This window comes from Portunus trituberculatus, chromosome 42 (genome assembly GCF_017591435.1).
Source record: "Portunus trituberculatus isolate SZX2019 chromosome 42, ASM1759143v1, whole genome shotgun sequence".
NCBI classification, from domain to species: Eukaryota; Metazoa; Arthropoda; class Malacostraca; order Decapoda; family Portunidae; genus Portunus; species Portunus trituberculatus.
Genome location: NC_059296.1, coordinates 19,008,217 through 19,026,033, shown reverse-complemented (window position 1 = coordinate 19,026,033; position 17,817 = coordinate 19,008,217). Strand labels below are relative to the sequence as shown.

Sequence of the window (17,817 nt, the reverse complement as noted above, 5' to 3'; positions counted from 1 at the left end):
GGAGGAAGAGAGTTGAAGGCCCACACAGGAGGGCACCTACTGCAACACATAACTTATGCATCAGTTTCTTGTAAAAATGAGAAAGCACATATGCGTAGGGAGTTTTCAACTTGGAATTACAGTAACTGGTGGCGTATCCAGATCACCACTATCCAGAGCTGTCCCCAAGCGTATTCAAACCTACTGCACGAGCGATCCCTCAATCCCGCTAGGCAGCAGCACTTACTCCCAAGCCCTCCTACTCTCACTCACCGACAACTCGAGTAATGGCGGCGCTATTCGGCAAGTTTGTAGCGTTCTTTGTCATTCCAGCATGGCAGGAGTGTATGTACGTCCCGCCACCACTTAAGGCGGCGTCACACTAGCACTTTTTCCATCGTCTTCAATGATTTCCGTCGTTTTTAACTGTTCCGTCAACTCTTTCTGTCGTCTTGAGTCAGACGAAATGTACCATTTTCCTCTAGCATCAATTTTTTGTCAAATTAAGATCTATGGCTTCTAATCAACAATTTTATAATAAAATTAATTTTTTTGTTAATTGGAATGATGCTATAAACTCAAATTAATAGAATCTTGATAAGTAGATGTAAATACATTTGTGTGTGTGTGTATATATGTATATATGTATATATATATGTATATATATGTGTATATATATATATATATATATATATATATATATATATATATATATATATATATATATATATATATATATATACACTCGACCCTCGAAACAACAGATAAATGCGTGCACGACCCTGTCCGTAGATTGCAAAAGTCTGTTCTTTGCAAAAGTACGTAAAAAACTGTATAAAATGTACGTAAAATACTGTGTAATCATTAAAAAATCATTCAAGCAGTATTACAAAGCATTAAGTACAACAAATAACCTGAAATAGATGACATGAGCATGGTCAGTTTAATAAATCTTAATAAACAATACAGAAAACGAAGTTTACCGGACAATAATTTGCCAGGAACGGACAATAACGCGCATTTTAATATTCGTTCGTAGATTAAATCGGACTCCAGAATTTGTCCGCAGTTTCCAAAATCCGTTGATGGGAGGTCCGTTGTTTCAAGGGTCGTGTGTGTGTATATATATATATATATATATATATATATATATATATATATATATATATATATATATATATATATATATATATATATATATATATATATATATATATATATATATATATATATATATATATATATATATATATATATATATATATATATATATATATATATATATATATATATATATATATATATATATATATATATATATATATATATATATATATATATATATATATATATATATATATATATATATATATATATATATATATATATATATATATATATATATATATATATATATATATATATATATATATATATATATATATATATATATATATATATATATATATATATATATATATATATATATATATATATATATATATATATATATATATATATATATATATATATATATATATATATATATATATATATATATATATATATATATATATATATATATATATATATATATATATATATATATATAGTATAGTGGTTAGCACGCTCAGCTCACAACCAAGAAGGCATGGGTTCGAATCCCACGAGCGGCAAGGCATATGGGCGAGCCTCTTAATGTGTAGCCCCTGTTCACCTAGCAGTAAATAGGTACGGGATGTAACTCAGGGGGTTGTGGCCTCGCTGTCTCGGTGTGTGGTGAGACGTGTGTGGTGGTCTCAGTCCTAACCGAAGATCGGTCAGTATGAGCTCTGAGCTCGTTCTGTAATGGGGATGACTGGCTGGGTGACCAGCAGGCGACTGGTGAATATATAATTTTTTTTTTCTTTTTGTTCTGGCCTAGCAGTGAAAAGTGGTTCAGTTGTTTGTTTACATTTCTCTGGGACTGCAACGCTCCAAGGCAGCAACTGGCCAAGATGAGCTGCTCTGTCGTTTATGAGTGAACAAAGCTGTTTGAAGAATTTCTCATAGAGAGTAATAAAGGCCAAAAAATAGCAACCAAAAAATAACAACAACCAGCTGGAGGGTGAAGGGGCCACCATGTTTGTTTACAGTTGACAAATGCAACAAAGGCTTGTGTGTGACGACGAGCGTCGACAAAAGTTTGCAGTCTTAAGAAAGTTGCCGGAAAAGTGTTAGTGTGACGCCGCCTTTACTGTTGTGTGTACATCCCACCAACCCTTGTGCTGCTTATGAACCATTTTTTGTTCCAGATTATACATTTAATGTACAGGGGATCCTCGTGATTCGACCGTTCGCAGTTCGAATTATTGCCAATTCGAACTCAGTTAATTAATACCCAATCCTCAAGGTTTGACCGACTGACTCACCAATTTGACATTCATATCTCGCGCGCCACCCACCTGGTCAAAATCCATCGCCACCCCAAATTCGTCCCCAGCCCGCCAGGCGGAAGTGTAAATCTACGCTACCCTGTGCGCAGTGTTGCCAGATTGTGCAAAAAGTAGCAGATTGGGCTATTTTTGAAGGGTACGCGCTACTTAAATTCATAATCCGCTACTTGCGATTTTTTGGGCTACTTCATGATATGTTTGGGCTGCTTGATGACATTATTGGGCTACTTCTGTAATTTTTCTAAATATTAACAATAATAATGATATTAACAACATTAACCCCTTCCATACAGCAAGACTGTTTTAGGTACGCGCACACGCAAAAAGCGACCTCGTGGTACCGAAGATGCCGCCGTATATGCGCGCATCACACCAATACATTTCCGTGTATAACCGTGGCCTGAGTGCGGATTTTGCCTTTTTCATGCTCCACGTGGTGCACTATAAACAAACAAACACTGGAGGCGTTATTTTTAGCCACCCCAGCATAACAAAACCATCCCCCCCACTAGCCAATCAATATCGGAGTTAATTTTTCATGCATAAACTATAAAGCCAATCACTATTCTTTGACATATATTATTCCCAGTCCCCCCAAGAACATCAGTTCTCTAGTATCGGCCGTGGTGAAACTGTTCTATTGCCTCTAGTTAGAGATAATGGCGTCTGCTTCGTGTAGCAGCGATGAGGATTATCATAATTATGAGACAGATAGTGAGAATATACTGGAAGACTCTCCAGATGAATATGATTCAGACTATGATCCTGAAAAAGAAATAGGAGAGAGTGATAGTGACAGCAGTGTTGAAACCCTCTCGGCAAGTGAGGGGGAGCAGCCTAGTTATGACTGCCTCAGGGCCACCCTCACCAGGTGCAGAATGTGTGGTGCTGAATTAATGATTAGTGCACAATTTATGATTATGTTTACGTTTTCTTTTATTAATAAAATGACAAAAATATGTTTAGAAAAAAGTACATAACACTGAGTTAGAAAGAAATATAATGTGTAGATCTGGCCGTGAGGCACGTGCACACGGGCAGGGGCTGTATAGGAGGGGAACGCTTTGTTTATATCGGGGGGTGGCTGCGGTAAGGAAGGGGTTAATAAAAGTAAGAATAATAATAATAGTAGTAGTAATAATAACCGTGACATTGAGAACGGTGTAGTTATGGTGCTTTTTCTTTTTTTGTGGTGAGTGGGCAACTGATGACATCACGCTTCTCTCACCTCACCGTATGTCAAGAAAATGACTTACTAGATAATGCAAATCTTTGAAAAAAAAGTGATGCACAGGAAGTGAAAGGAAAAATCTTTAAGACAATAAGAATAATTAAGTTTTGTTGAGAAGAAAAATATTTTGGTTAAATCTAGATAAGAATGGAAATAATTTATAAATAAAAGAGAAGCCAGAGAAAACTTATGGAAAAAATTATATATCATGAAAGAGGACTCAACTTCCCTCCCCCTAACCCCATGGAAAAACAATATGAGTGGATAGTGGTAAGTACAAAATATAGCAGTTAAAGTAATAGGTAGTAATTTTTTGTACTGGGGTATACTGTGGTGAAATCCACTACTTTTCAAGCTTGTTTCTGCTACTTTTTATTTGGAAAATCTGGCAGAGGAAACGATCCACAGGCTGTGCATCGTTTCCTCTGCATCTGTCTTGCCCCAGCTGTTGTCCAGGCAGGCCATGCTCTGCCATTCCACCTCCTGCCTCCATGTCGCTTCGACCATGCCACGCAAAGCCACCTTCAGCCCCGGCTCTAAGAAGCACAATTTCCTGCCTTTCAAAGATAAGCCTGAGCTTATAAAAAAGTGTGAGGCAGGTATAGCTCACAGTGTCATTGCAGTGCAAATGGGTGTCCTTAGATCAACAGTATCAACAATTTGGAAGAATACTGACAAGTACCATGAGACCACTGCAAGTATTTTAATTTCCAAAAATGTATTGTACAACACCTTAATGTGTTTAATAAAAAAAGTTAGATATAAATGAAGCCTTTAATAGTACTGATTTAGTCTAAGTTAGTAATTTTAGAAGTTATAATGATGTTTTGGGGGGTCTAGGCTGGAGATTGGTCCCTATCCCTCCTTATTCTGAAGTATCTTATGGGAAAAATTGCTTCACGATTCGAATAAACACTGATTCGACTGATGAAAAACTGCCCTAACCCCGTTGAATTGCGAGGATCCCCTGTACTTTCATTCATTGTTTTCTTACCCATTTGGGTTATGTACATGTTTTTTTTCTCAATTTATAAGGGGTTGGGAGAGGAAATTCTGTGTATCCGGATATCTCACGTATCCACCAGGGCCTTGGCTGCTGTAATCCGGATATGTGAGTAATTACTGTACTTGAACAATCATATCCTGAGATATGTACAGTGGAGACTCAATACTCGAACTTAATCAGTTTCAAATAGCTGTTTGAGTATCAAAAAGTTTGACTATTGATACCTATAATCTTAGCAAAACCTAAGTTTATAAAAATTTCAGCGTTTTTTTCTATTTTTATTTGTACATACCGTAAGTGAAAGCTGGTGATAGAAAATGTACAAGAGAAGGGAAGAAGGGTGGGGAGGAGGAGGAAGGTCATCGGAGGACGAGTCATCATCCATGAAAATGTCTGGTGTGATTTCTGGCTCACTAACACTTGCACTCTCACTGGATTCCTTATTTTCACCACTAATAAGCCTCTTTGGTGCCATTGTACGTTTCTAAATGAAAAACTAACGACAAAATGCAGAAGAATGTTGTTTTTCTCATGACTGGCAGAATTAGGAATGTAAACCCGTATACGGTATACTGGAATACCAGTATTTTTCTTGGGTATTACCAGTAATACTGGTATCAGAATGGGATAATGGTGGCAGCAGAGAGGAAGAAACCAGAGCTTTGTTTACAACCACGTGTGTGGCCATTCAAATACCGGATATTTTCACCACTAGTAAGCCTTTGGTGTTAATGTAAGTTTATAAATAAAAAACTATGGACAGAATGCAGGACAATGTTATTCTGATGACTGCAGCAACACAACTGGCAGAGGGGGAAGGGAGAGGCCAAGAAGCCTTTATTTCCAACCACATATGTGGACGTTCGACTATCAGGTATTTTTTGAGTATTAAATTAACATTTGCATTCGAGCATTGAAAAGTTAGTCTATTAAGGCATTCGGGTATTGAGTCTCCACCATATTTAATATTTAACTCATGGAATACAAAGTATTTTCACTCCACTTATTCCAGTCCATTCACCTCTCTCTCTCTCTCTCTCTCTCTCTTCCTTTATTGGGGATAACTTAAGCTTTTTCCAATACCCTTCTATAAACTATATTATTAATCATCTCTTTCTTCTTCAATTTCCATGACATTTCCATAGAAAGTCATCAGACTGACAGTGAAAGACTTCCTTACAGACACACCATTTCCCTTGAAGAACTTAATAGATAATCCAAATATTCTTTGTGATTAGTTATTACATATATTTGTTTAGTCTAAGTTAATCCTATATCTATTCCATATCTAAGATATTTTATGATATACTTTTTTGCTGAAGATTGCTTCACACTTACCTTAAATGCTGCTGTCTCAGACATCTTATTCAAAGTTTTCATAATTTTTGTTAACTGTTGTTGAATACTGCACTGGGCTAGCAGTCCATCAGTGGGATCTCAAAAAGCGGATAAAAAAAGTCAAGTGTGAAGGTAGAAGAGATTGAGAAAATCAAAAACTTACTGGATTTGAATCCATTATCATCTTCACAGCCTCCTTGCCAAATTTATCACAATATTGGTGGTAAAGACGTTCAGATATCTCAGCCAGTGAAGTCACTTTAGGTTCCTTATACACATATTCTTTCCCAGCTTCATCTTCAAAGTAGGTCTAAAACATAGAGAGCATTTACACATTAGTTGTAAATCAAAGAATAGGATGTAGTACTTTTTTAAATGAACTTTAAAATTATTCAAGGTCTTTTTCCAAAACAAAGTAAGAGCATTTATTTATGAGGGAGAGCACCTGCATCCATATGAAATTTCAGTGAATGGTATAATAATGTCATTCTCAAAGTATGCTAATCAATTATAACTTACAATAAAATGCAGACAGGAGTATGAGGTCCTCAGTTTGACTCTAAATATAAGTACATCAACATTTTCTTTCAATAAACAAAGATAAAGAAAAAGGCATTTTGTCTCATATATACAAGAAAACAGTGTTTTTAAAGTCAAGACAAACTGAACATCACTCTAAAACTCTACTGCTGCAGTGGCGAGTGGACGTGTTGTGTGTGCACTCCGTTTTTGGCTGTTGTTTTTATAGTTAGCGAGTGGTGTTTGTGCTTGGTGTTTGTGTGTGGTGCTTTTGAGTGTTAGTGAAGTGAAAGTGTGTACTGCAAGTGTTAGATTAGAGTGAAATAGTGGTTAGAATCAGTGTTTGTGAGTTAAAAGTATTTTGGTAGAGCGAGGAGACTAGGCTTGTAACCATCAAGTTGACCTTGAAAGAGGATTAGTTGACCTCACTTAGGCCCCCCACCACCGCGGTTCCCCACCCGCCGTCACCAAGTATTTTAATTTGTTTGTTAGCTACGTATAGTGTTCTTGTGAGTTAACAGATTGTAAATTAGTATGGCGGTAGCTACTGAGGTATATCAGAGTGTGATTGAGTGCGTGAAAGAGAGTGTTGAGGTGGGATTGGGAGAGTTTGTTGTGTGTGAGATGTGTGGGCATGACAGGAAGGTCGTTGACTTTTCTGAGTGTATGGTGTGTAGGCTCAAGAGCGAGAATTTAGTTCTTTCTCTTGAGCACCGAGAATTGCGAGAGGAAATGAGAAAGCTAAGTGAGGGGAAAAGTGCGAACGAAGTTCTCATCTTTGAGTTGAAGGAGGAGGTTAAGAGGCTTGGGGAGGCAGTGGAAAAATTAGGCAGGAGATCAGTGTTAGGCCGAAGGTTGGACCTTCTGAGGGCGACAGGGTGGCTTGGCCTCTGTCGGGAAGAGCAGAGTGGGGAAGAGGGAGCAGGCGAGCCAGACTGGGAAAGATAGTAGTCAGGATGGGCAGAGATGGCAGGTTGCGAGGGAAGGAAAGCGGAGGCAGTTAGGGGGATAGGACTAAACCTGTTGAGTGTGAAAATAGGTTCGGTTTGTTGGAGGGGAGAGGAGAGTGAGAGTGGAGTGAATGAAGTGGTTGTGGTGAGTGAAAGGAGAAAGAAAGGGGTAGGAGGAGGGTTGTGCCTAGCACACCTCAGGTGTGTGTGGTGGGTGACTCTCAGGTTAGGTATTTAGATAGCACTTTCTGTGGGAAAGACAGGGATAGGAGGACGAACGTGTGTATGCCTGGTGCAGGTGTGAAGGCAGTGAGTGAGCAGGTGCAGAAGAGGGTTGGGGGGATGGAGAGGGAGGGTGTAGTAGTTTTGCATGTAGGTGGGAACGATGTCAGAGCAGATGGGTCGGAGGAGTTAGTGGCAAGATTTCGGGAAATGTTAGGCAAGATAAGGGAGAGTGGTAGGAGGTGTGTAGTGTCAGGAATCTTGCCTCGTGTGTATGTTAGCAGGAATGGTTGTCTAGAGCCATTGGTGTGAATGATCGGGTAAAAGGGATGTGTAAGGATGTGGGTGTCAGCTTTGTGGATGTATGGGATAGGTTCTATGGGCGAAGGGATTTGTATGCTAGGGATGGTGTGCATCTGAGTAGGAAGGGTGTGGATGTGCTGAGTGGATGTCTGGAGGGGAGTTGGGATGGAGTGTAGGGGTGAGGTAGCAAATGCATTCCAGAAGAAAGATGTTAGACATAAATTAGATAGGATAAACAGAGATAGTGAAAAGATTAGGAAAGATTTCCAGGTGCAAATAGGAGAGAATAAGATTAGGATTCCAAATAAGGAGACAGCATCTAGGAAGGTAGCAGGACTTAAATGTTTTTATGTAAATGCCAGGAGTCTTAGGAACAAGAAGGACGAGTTATCTAGTTATATAGTTGAGGAGGACTTAGATGTTGTATGTGTCACAGAGGCATGGGTAAATGAGGAAAAGTTTAGGAAAATAGGAAAGAATATGAAGTAGATGGATACATTATGTATTTACACCAGAGAATTGGTAGGATAGGTGGAGTAGTTATTTATGTAAAAAAATCCTTCATTTCCAGTCAGGTTAATGGTATTAAGGTAGATAACAGAGTAGAGTCCTTATGGCTGGATGTTAGAGTAAACAAAAGTAAGGTTATTAGAGTAGGAGTTTTTATAGACCACCTAACCAGTCAGCAGATGTAGACAACCTTATGGTAGATGAGATAAATAGGGGGTGTACTAGTCAGACAATTATCTTAGGGGATTTTAATCTTAAGTCAGTAAACTGGGAGAGGATGGTAGGAGATGCTAGTGAAAATAAGTTTATGGAAAGTTTTCAGGATAACTATTTAGTGCAGATGGTAGATAAACCTACTAGGGGGAGGAAGGTTTTAGACATAGTACTAACAAATATTGAGCATTGTTTAAAGGAAGTTGAGGTAGGAGAGACTTTAGCAAACAGTGACCATCATATAATTAGATTTATCATTAATTCCAGTAGGGATAATATAGTGAATAAGACTAGAGTCCCAAACTATCAGAAAGGCAATTATGGTAGGTTACGTCAGTTATTAGGAGAGGTAAACTGGGAAGATAGTTTTGGAAATAAAACTGCACAGGAGATGTGGGATATTTTTAAGGTTGTAGTAAAGGGTATAGTGATGCAGTGTATCCCTTACAAAGATATAAGGCAGAGAAACAGGAAGCCATTATGGTGGACTCATGAGATAGGTAGACAGATCAGAGAGAAGAAGAGGGCATATAGAGAGTTGCAGAAAAGTGGGAAGATGTAGATTTGATTAGGTACAGACAGGTCAGGGATGATTTGAGTAAGGTTATAAAAAAAGTAAAAGGCAGGCAGAGATAAAACTAGCTAGAGCTGGGAGTAAAGATCCCAAAAATTATATAGTTATTACAAGGTCAGTGATAAAAGAAATAAGGATAGGATTGGACCACTCAGAAAAGATGGTGTAGTAGTGGATCAAAATGAAGACATAGTAGAATTATTGAATGAACAATTTTCTTCAGTATTTACTAGGAAAGAATAGGAAATCCTGTTACAAACAGTGCGACGAGTAGTTTAAGAGCTTTAGAAAATATTGATATAAAACCGGGAATTATTAGGAAATTTATTCTTGAACTAGACGATAGGAAAGCTAGTGGTCCTGATGAGCTACATGCCAGAGTACTTAGGGAGGGTGTAGACAGTATTTCTGAAGCACTTAAGTTAATCTTTGAAAGATCACTTAGGTTTGCTGAGATACCTCAGGACTGGAAGTTAGCTAATGTTACTCCAATATTTAAAAAGGTAGGAAGGATGATGCGAATAATTATAGACCGATCAGTTTAACTAGTATAGTATGTAAGATACTAGAGAAAATCATTAAGGGTAGTATTTGGGAGCATTTAAATGAGAATAGATTAATTAGAGATACCCAACATGGCTTTAGATCAGGGAGGTCCTGTCTTACAAATTTGCTCGATATCTTAGAATATATTACCAAGGAGTTAGATGATGGAAATAGCATAGATGTTATATATCTAGATTTTAGCAAGGCGTTTGATAAGGTACCGCATAGGAGGCTAGTGTACAAATTGAGACTACATGGGATAGGGGTAGGTTAGTTGATTGGATTAGTGAATGGCTTTCTGATAGGAAACAGAGAGTAGTATTAAATGGGGCAATGTCTGAGTGGAAGGAAGTGGTTAGTGGGTACCCCAAGGATCAGTGCTAGGACCTCTTCTTTTCTTGGTGTACATTAACGATTTAGATATAGGAATTAGTAGCAAAGTATCAAAGTTTGCAGATGATACTAAGATAGCATGTGCAGTACAGGGTGAAAAGGACAATTACAGAATACAACGAGACCTGGACAGGCTGATAGCATGGGCAGACAGGTGGCAGATGGAGTTTAATTCTAAAAGTGTCAGGTTATGCATTTAGGTAAAGACAACACAAACTTTAGCTATGAGATGGAGGGATGTTGGCTAGAGGCAGTAGAGGAAGGAAAGGATTTAGGAGTAGTGATAGACAGGACTATGAAATTTTCAAAGCAATGTTTAGAAGCAAGAAATAGGGCAAATAGGATCCTGGGTTTTATAAATAGAAATGTTAGTTATAAAAGTAAGGAAGTGGTGCGTAGCTTATATAATTCCTATGTTAGGCCCCATTTAGAGTATTGCATACAGGCCTGGTCACCCCATTATAGGCAGGATATCAACATGTTAGAAGCAGTTCAGAGAAGAGCAACTAGGATGATACCAGCATTAAAGCGCCTGGAGTATAGAGATAGATTAAAGGAATTAAACATGTTTTCATTTGAGAGGAGATGTATAAGAGGGATATGATAGAGTTATTTAAAATGTTCTCAGATACAAACTACATAGATGTGAGATCTTTCTTTACCTTAGAGGAGGGAAGTAGGACTAGAAATCATGGCAGGAAGATTAGAAAGCAAGGCTGCAGGTTAGATATAAGAAAATATTTCTTTAGTCATAGGGTGGTAGACTTCTGGAATGCATTGCCAGAGACGGTTGTAAATAGCACTAGTTTGACAATGTTTAAAAACAGATTAGATAAGCACTTAAATTTATTAGATTTATAATTATGTATAGTGCTGCATGATAGTTTTTATAAGAAATTTACTATAGTTAAACAAGACATGATCCCCATGTATGGGGATCACAGATTGTAGAGGAATTCGCTGCAGGACTTAGCCCTGTTAATGGGCCAAATATTTAGAATTAGTATATAATGTATTGTGTACTTGTAAGTGTATCTTTAAGTACTGATGACGAGGTCGCTGTGTGACTGATACAGGATAACCTAGATGGGCCCTGGTGGCCCTTTGTTATTTATGTTATGTTATTATTTATGTTATGTTATGAGATGCAGAACCCTCACAACAAGTGACAGTGAGCAGCTGACTACACCAACATGGTAATAAGGAGGCTAAAGGATGAGATGTGCATTACAACCAAATGTGAGACTATGTGATCTAAAAAAAATAAACATAAAAAAAAAATAAAAATAAATAAATAAATAAAAAAAATAAATAAATAAAATAAAAATAATAATAATAAAAAAAATAAGTTTAAAATGTACTTCAAATGTAAGAGTGACTTCAAAGATAAACAAGTAAAATACAAAAAAATGCTTACTGGTCCAAAGAAGGCAACTCTGTAGTACCGACCCAACAACCTCTTCTGTGAGGTATTGACTTCCACCACACAGGAATATGCCTGAAAAATATTCACGTCATCAGCAGGGCAGAATTCTGTTCATTATCAAAACAAATACAGATTTCTCCAAATTTCACCAAAATCACAAGTATTGTACTAGTTATCATAAAATGAAATTCACATCCGAATCTTCGAGATCTTAGAGATATAAGCAAGGTATGTACATAAACCTGAACATATTTCTTGATTTTTATATTTCTATTATGTTCCTTAAATACCTTAAAAGAACAAAATAAAATAAGAATATAATATGGGTACACCTCTACACACATGCCTTGTCTAACTCTCTGTCCACTGACTCTAGATGACCATACTATTTAAGAATTGTGTACAGGGAAGTCTTGACACCACAAGCAGCATTTTGGTTCCATTTGAATTGCTAATAGAGCAAGTTCTTGTGTAATGAAATCCATAAATAATGACAAAAAAAAGTGAATTAGGTTCCATGATCCTTATACCAATTCCATACACAACAGTGTCTATATTAGAGAACTGTCAATAAAGCATGCATATATATATATATATATATATATATATATATATATATATATATATATATATATATATATATATATATATATATATATATATATATATATATATATATATATATATATATATATATATATATATATATATATTCATTACCTGGTATAAGTGGGAGTAACATTGAACTAGGGCTGGATAGTTGCGCCGAGCCTCGTAAATAGGAATAAGAATCCGGTACAAGTTGCCCAGCAACTCATAACGTTCAGATCGTTCCACCATCCCACCAGCCAACTCCAGCTGGTTTATCAATGAGTCCATTGTGAAGACAGTGTCAACCAGTCCTGTAAGAAGTTTTAGAAATATCAAGGCATGTTAACTATTTATACACATTGATAATCCCTTACCAACTGTGGGATTTTGTATTTCTAAAAGACACCAGAGTTGATAATTCAGCAATTGAAAATTGAAGATGACTTAGAAAAATATGGTTTGGGGAATCTTAGCCAGTTACTATACATGTGATATTCTTCAATCATCTTTAAAAAAGCTCATAGTGTCTACCTGGCTTGGATAAAAGGAGATGACAAATTCAAATAGAAATACGACAAATTTATATAAAATTGTCTAGACTCTAGACCATGATGAGTAGTCAGTCATTAATCAACTGGCTGTGACTATAGAGTACAGTCACAACCCTTCTGTTGTCTCATATTGAACATAGTGTGAAATAATCATCAAAACAAGGAAGAATACTAAGGAAAAGAAAGGTGAAAAGGAGAAGCTGAAATATATATTGAAGGCCTAGAATAACAACTCATGAACTTTCAATAATTTTGGAAGCACATGCCACTCTGCAAGAATTGGTGATAAACACTGAAATGAGTAAAGTAAAAGTTATCACACATTAGAGAAATACATGAATAATTATGCATTTAAATAAACTCATTACTCAGAACAGGCACAGCAAACAGAAAACATCTGATGACATGCCAAAAGAGTGGCCTATTACATTGAGAACACTAAGATTCCGAAGACGAGGAGGGAAAGCAAGCACTGAAGCAACAAGGACAGGATGGAGTAGAGGAAAAGAATATAACAGGAGCTAAAACACCTTGAAAGGCAAGAGAAAAATGCAAGTGCTAGGAAGTCAGCACTCCTTATCCTCAAAACCTTACTTCATCAAACATATATCACACTTTAACCAATTTAATTAAAACTACTTTTATTGATTAAATTTTTAATTATACCATTTTTAAAACATTTCTAAGATTTTTGAGAGTTTGGGAATTATTTTTTAAAGTGGATTTCCAGCTTAACTTTTTTTTTCATTAAATTAATATACATATTTAAAAAAAATGAGACTTAGCATTAACACTATGGTAACAACAGGACACAAAATATAAAGGCTCATTATTTTTCCTTCCTTCACACACTTGCATGCACGCACACATGTACGCAAGCACACACATACACACACACACACACACACACACACACACGAGAAGCCACGCCAACAAGATGTGCAAAAACACCTCCTAGGGGAAGCACTTCAGCAGGCGTTGGAACCTGCAGTGACCGAGACTGTATGTACAGGGGATAGGGGCCATAGGGTCCTCCCATCTCCAAAGTAAACAAGATTTGGGTACAATATAAAGTGGAATATGGAGGGAGAGAAGGAAGTAGGTGGCACTACCAGACATATGGGACCAAAACAAATGCCATGTTTTGAAAACCAAAGGTTTATCGAAAAACCAGTTGGCCTGAAGAGACTGGGTGATGATAACACGGACAAGGATTTTTCTGGGTTTAGAAAGGAAAGAGGTAACATGAGGAGACTGATAAAAGTGGAAAGGGAGATAAGATACATGAAGGAGGTGATGTCAAGTATGATGGAAAAACAAGATAAAAGAAAGCACTGAACTAAAATGATAATAGAGGAATGTGAGAAAGTAAGAGAAATAAATCAAGAGATGGATGAAGGAGGAGATGCAGGAGATAAAGAAACAAAATCATATACCAAGGCTACATGTTGTGAGTATAAAGATTCCTTAAGGACTCTACAGAAAAAAAAATACAGGATGGGGAGGATAAAGTAGAGAGTGGAATGGGTGAAAGCAAATTGGAAGAACTATGAAATGCAAGGAAACAGGAACAGGAAGAGGAAAAAGTTAAATTTTCAGAGGTAGTGAGGAAGCAAATTCAGGAAAAGACAAAGGACAATGTTATACAAGTCATTAAGGAGAAAGATCTAGTGAAATATACAGTGAACAACAGGAAATTTATCTTAATTTTTGGGATGAAGGAAAAAAAAATTCCAAACAAGTTCGTGAGGGAGCGAAAAGAGAAAAAAATTACCAAAACTATTGTGAAACAGGTCCAGGACAGCACACAGGAGTTGGATCAGGAAGTGGAGAAGGTGATTAAGTTAGAAAGATTTAGTGAAGGGGGTAAGAAACCAATGAAAGTAAGAATGAGATCACAGGTGGCAGTGGAGGAAATTATGACAAGAAAAGGGAAACTGGCTGATGATACTGAATGTAAGGTTATATGGATAAAAAGAGATATGAACATGGAAGAGAGGGAGGAGAAAGTGCTAAGAAATTAAGCTAAGGAAAAAAACTAAAACAGGACTGAGATCGAGAAAAAGAATTTCTACTGGAGGGTTCTAGATATGAGACTAAAGAAATGGTATCTTCGGAAGAGTGAGGAGGTCATGGAAGAGGCCAAGAAACTATGAGTGACTTGTACTAATATAGATGGTTGTTATCCACTGTGTTGGAGATTAGAGATTATTTGAAAGAAAAAAAGACCGGATGTAATGTGCATAGTAGAAATAAAGTTAAAAGAGGAGATCCATGTTAGGTTTAAAGAAGAGGGATATAACAGCTGGAGAAGAGACAGAAAAGGAAAAGGGGAAGGAGGAGTGCTAATAATGGTTCGTGATAATATATGTGTGGAGGAAGTGCAATATGGTGATGGTATGGTGGAAGTAATGGGAGTAACAATCAAAATAGAGGAATTGAAGAAAAGGAAAATCATATTTACATATGTGCCACCTAAGACAAATACATGGGAACTGAGGAACATAAGGATATGCAAAGAGAAGTGATTAAATGCCTAGATAATATGTTAAAAAGAGATATAGAAATACTATTAGTAGGAGACTTTAACTGTAAGAGAGTAAACTGGAGAGAGATGGAAGTAATGGGTAATGCTGGACAATGACACAAGGAGGTGTTACAATGGTTAATACAATGGATCAGATGGTGGAAGAGTCAACACAGTACAGGGGGGAAGAAGAATCATCGTTGCTTGACTTAATATTCATAAAGAAGCCAGAGTCCCCTGCCAGCATACAACACCTTAGTTCCATGGGAAGAAGTGATCATGTAACATTAGTGTTGGAAATACAGGAAGAGGATGGGATAAGATACAGAGAAGACTACAAAAAAGAGAGATTAAATTATGCAAGAGCTGATTTTGAAAAGTTGAAATTTTTTTTTGCTGGTATTGAATGGGGGAACATTATGAATGGAAGGACAATATAGGAGAAATATGAAATATTTCTACACAAATATAACAAAGGAGTGAAGAAATACATACTTATCTATAGAGTAAAGAAAAATATACACACTTGGTACAATACTAGATGTATAGAAGCTAAAGAGGCAAAAGATAAAGTTTGGAAGTAACTCAAAAAGCAGAGAAATGAAAATAACAGACAGTAGTATAAGGATGTGAGAAATTAGTATATCAGAGTAAGGAGAGGAAGAAAGAAAATTTGAGAAAGATGTGGTGCAAAGAAGCAAAGATAAACCCAAGCTTTTCTACAAATCTATAAATGGTAAGATAAAGAATAAGGAAACAATAGAAAAAATTATTACAGGAGAGACGACATACCTAAACAGCAAAGGAAATGAGTGAAATAATGAGAGCTTCAAAATTGTGTTCACTGAAGAAGAGGGATTTGCAAAACCAAATAGGACGTTGTGTTGCTGAGGATTGCAGGAAATCATAGTGCACAAAGAAGATACCGGAAGACTACTAGGTGATTTGGATGTCAGAAAAGCAATGGCCAGATGGTGTAACAGGCTGAGCTCTAAAAGAATTTAATTTTTTGCATTATAGCCTATAGTGCCTGTAAGCATACTTAAAAAGTATATGTGGGAAGCGTTGTTAAGCTTCCGCCCATTAGTAGCGCAGGCAATTTTATTTATAGTGGTACCCATATTAGGGCCCATATCAGCACCTAAGCACATCTTTGATGTAACCACCTAGAACCTGGGTATCATGGTGACATGTAGGTAACTTTAAACCACTCAAGAAATGCCATAGCTTCAAAACGGTATGTGGTGAGATTCGAACCTACGCACGGACGTTTGCACGATCCCACACTCACCACCTTATCCACTATACCACTGCAGCTGTTAGATCCAATTTGGGAAATGGTTACAAGTTTATCAAATGAAGGAAGAGTACCACTGGAATGGAAGAGAGCCAACATAATCACAATATTCAAAGGAGGAAAGTCAATTGAGCCATTAAATTACAGACCAGTATCACTTACAAGTGTTGTAGGGAAGATATATGAAATTGTTATCAAAGAAAAAATGGGTTAATTATCTGGAAGAAAAACAAGTTATATCGAATAGACAATTTGGGTTCAGGACAAGATGGTCATGTGTGTCAAACTTATTAAGTTTCTACTCAAGAGTAATAGAAGAACTGGAGAGCAGAGACAGATGGGTGAACACGGTATACCTAGACATAAAAAAGGCTTTTGATAAAGTCTCTCACGGCAGACCACTTTGGAAGTTAGAGAGCATTGGAGGACTGTGAGGAACTTTGTTAGATTAGATGAGGGATTACTTAAAGGACAGAAAGACGAGAACTGTGATCAGAGATACATACTCATCTTGGGGTAAAGTAACAAGTGGAGTGCCACATTAAGGGTCAGTGTTAGCTCCCATTATGTTCCAGGTAGTATATGTAAATGACATACAAAATGTGGTAACCAGTTATACTAATTTGTTTGCTGATGATACCCAATTGCTAAGAGTAATCAAAATCCGAGAGGACTGTTTGCTGCTGCATGATGATATAAACAAAATCTACGAGTGGAGTAAGAAGTGGAAATTAGAGTTCAATGCCAAGAAATGTCACATAATGGAATTGCAAAAGAGTAACAGAAGACTGGTATGGAACTATTTGATGGGAGAGGAACAAATAATGAAGACTAAAGAAGAAAAAGATCTGGGAGTGATTATACAGAAAAATCTGAACCCTAAAAAACACATTAGGTAAGATATTTGGATTAGCATATAAAATGTTGACTAATATAAGAGTAGTAATTCAATTCATGGATAAAGATATGATGAAAAAAATATTACGAGCATGATACGTCCATATGCAGCAGTGGTGTGGTCACCGAGCTCTAAAAAAGATATAAGAAGATTAGAATGGATCCAGAAGATAGCTACAAAGATGGTGCCGGAACTAAAGGACCTAAAATATGAGGAAAGGCTGAAAGATATGGGACTACCATCCTTACAAGATAAAAGACAACGAGGAGCCCTAATAAAATTGTATATAATAGTAAGTGGCATTGAAA

The 17,817-nt window shown here is 36.8% G+C and overlaps 1 protein-coding gene across 5 annotated transcripts in view; it reads right to left on the bottom strand.

The window, feature by feature from the left end:
- Window positions 1-17,817, bottom strand: part of LOC123517692 (dedicator of cytokinesis protein 9-like) — a 159,282-nt gene that overhangs the window by 24,352 nt on the left and 117,113 nt on the right. For all 5 annotated transcript variants that reach the window (XM_045278044.1, XM_045278045.1, XM_045278047.1 and 2 more), the window contains 3 exons: window positions 12,366-12,547; window positions 11,637-11,717; window positions 6,153-6,299 (listed from right to left, as the gene is read on the bottom strand). In XM_045278044.1, coding sequence (XP_045133979.1) covers window positions 6,153-6,299; window positions 11,637-11,717; window positions 12,366-12,547 — 410 coding nt within the window. The remainder of the gene's footprint in view (window positions 1-6,152; window positions 6,300-11,636; window positions 11,718-12,365; window positions 12,548-17,817) is intronic.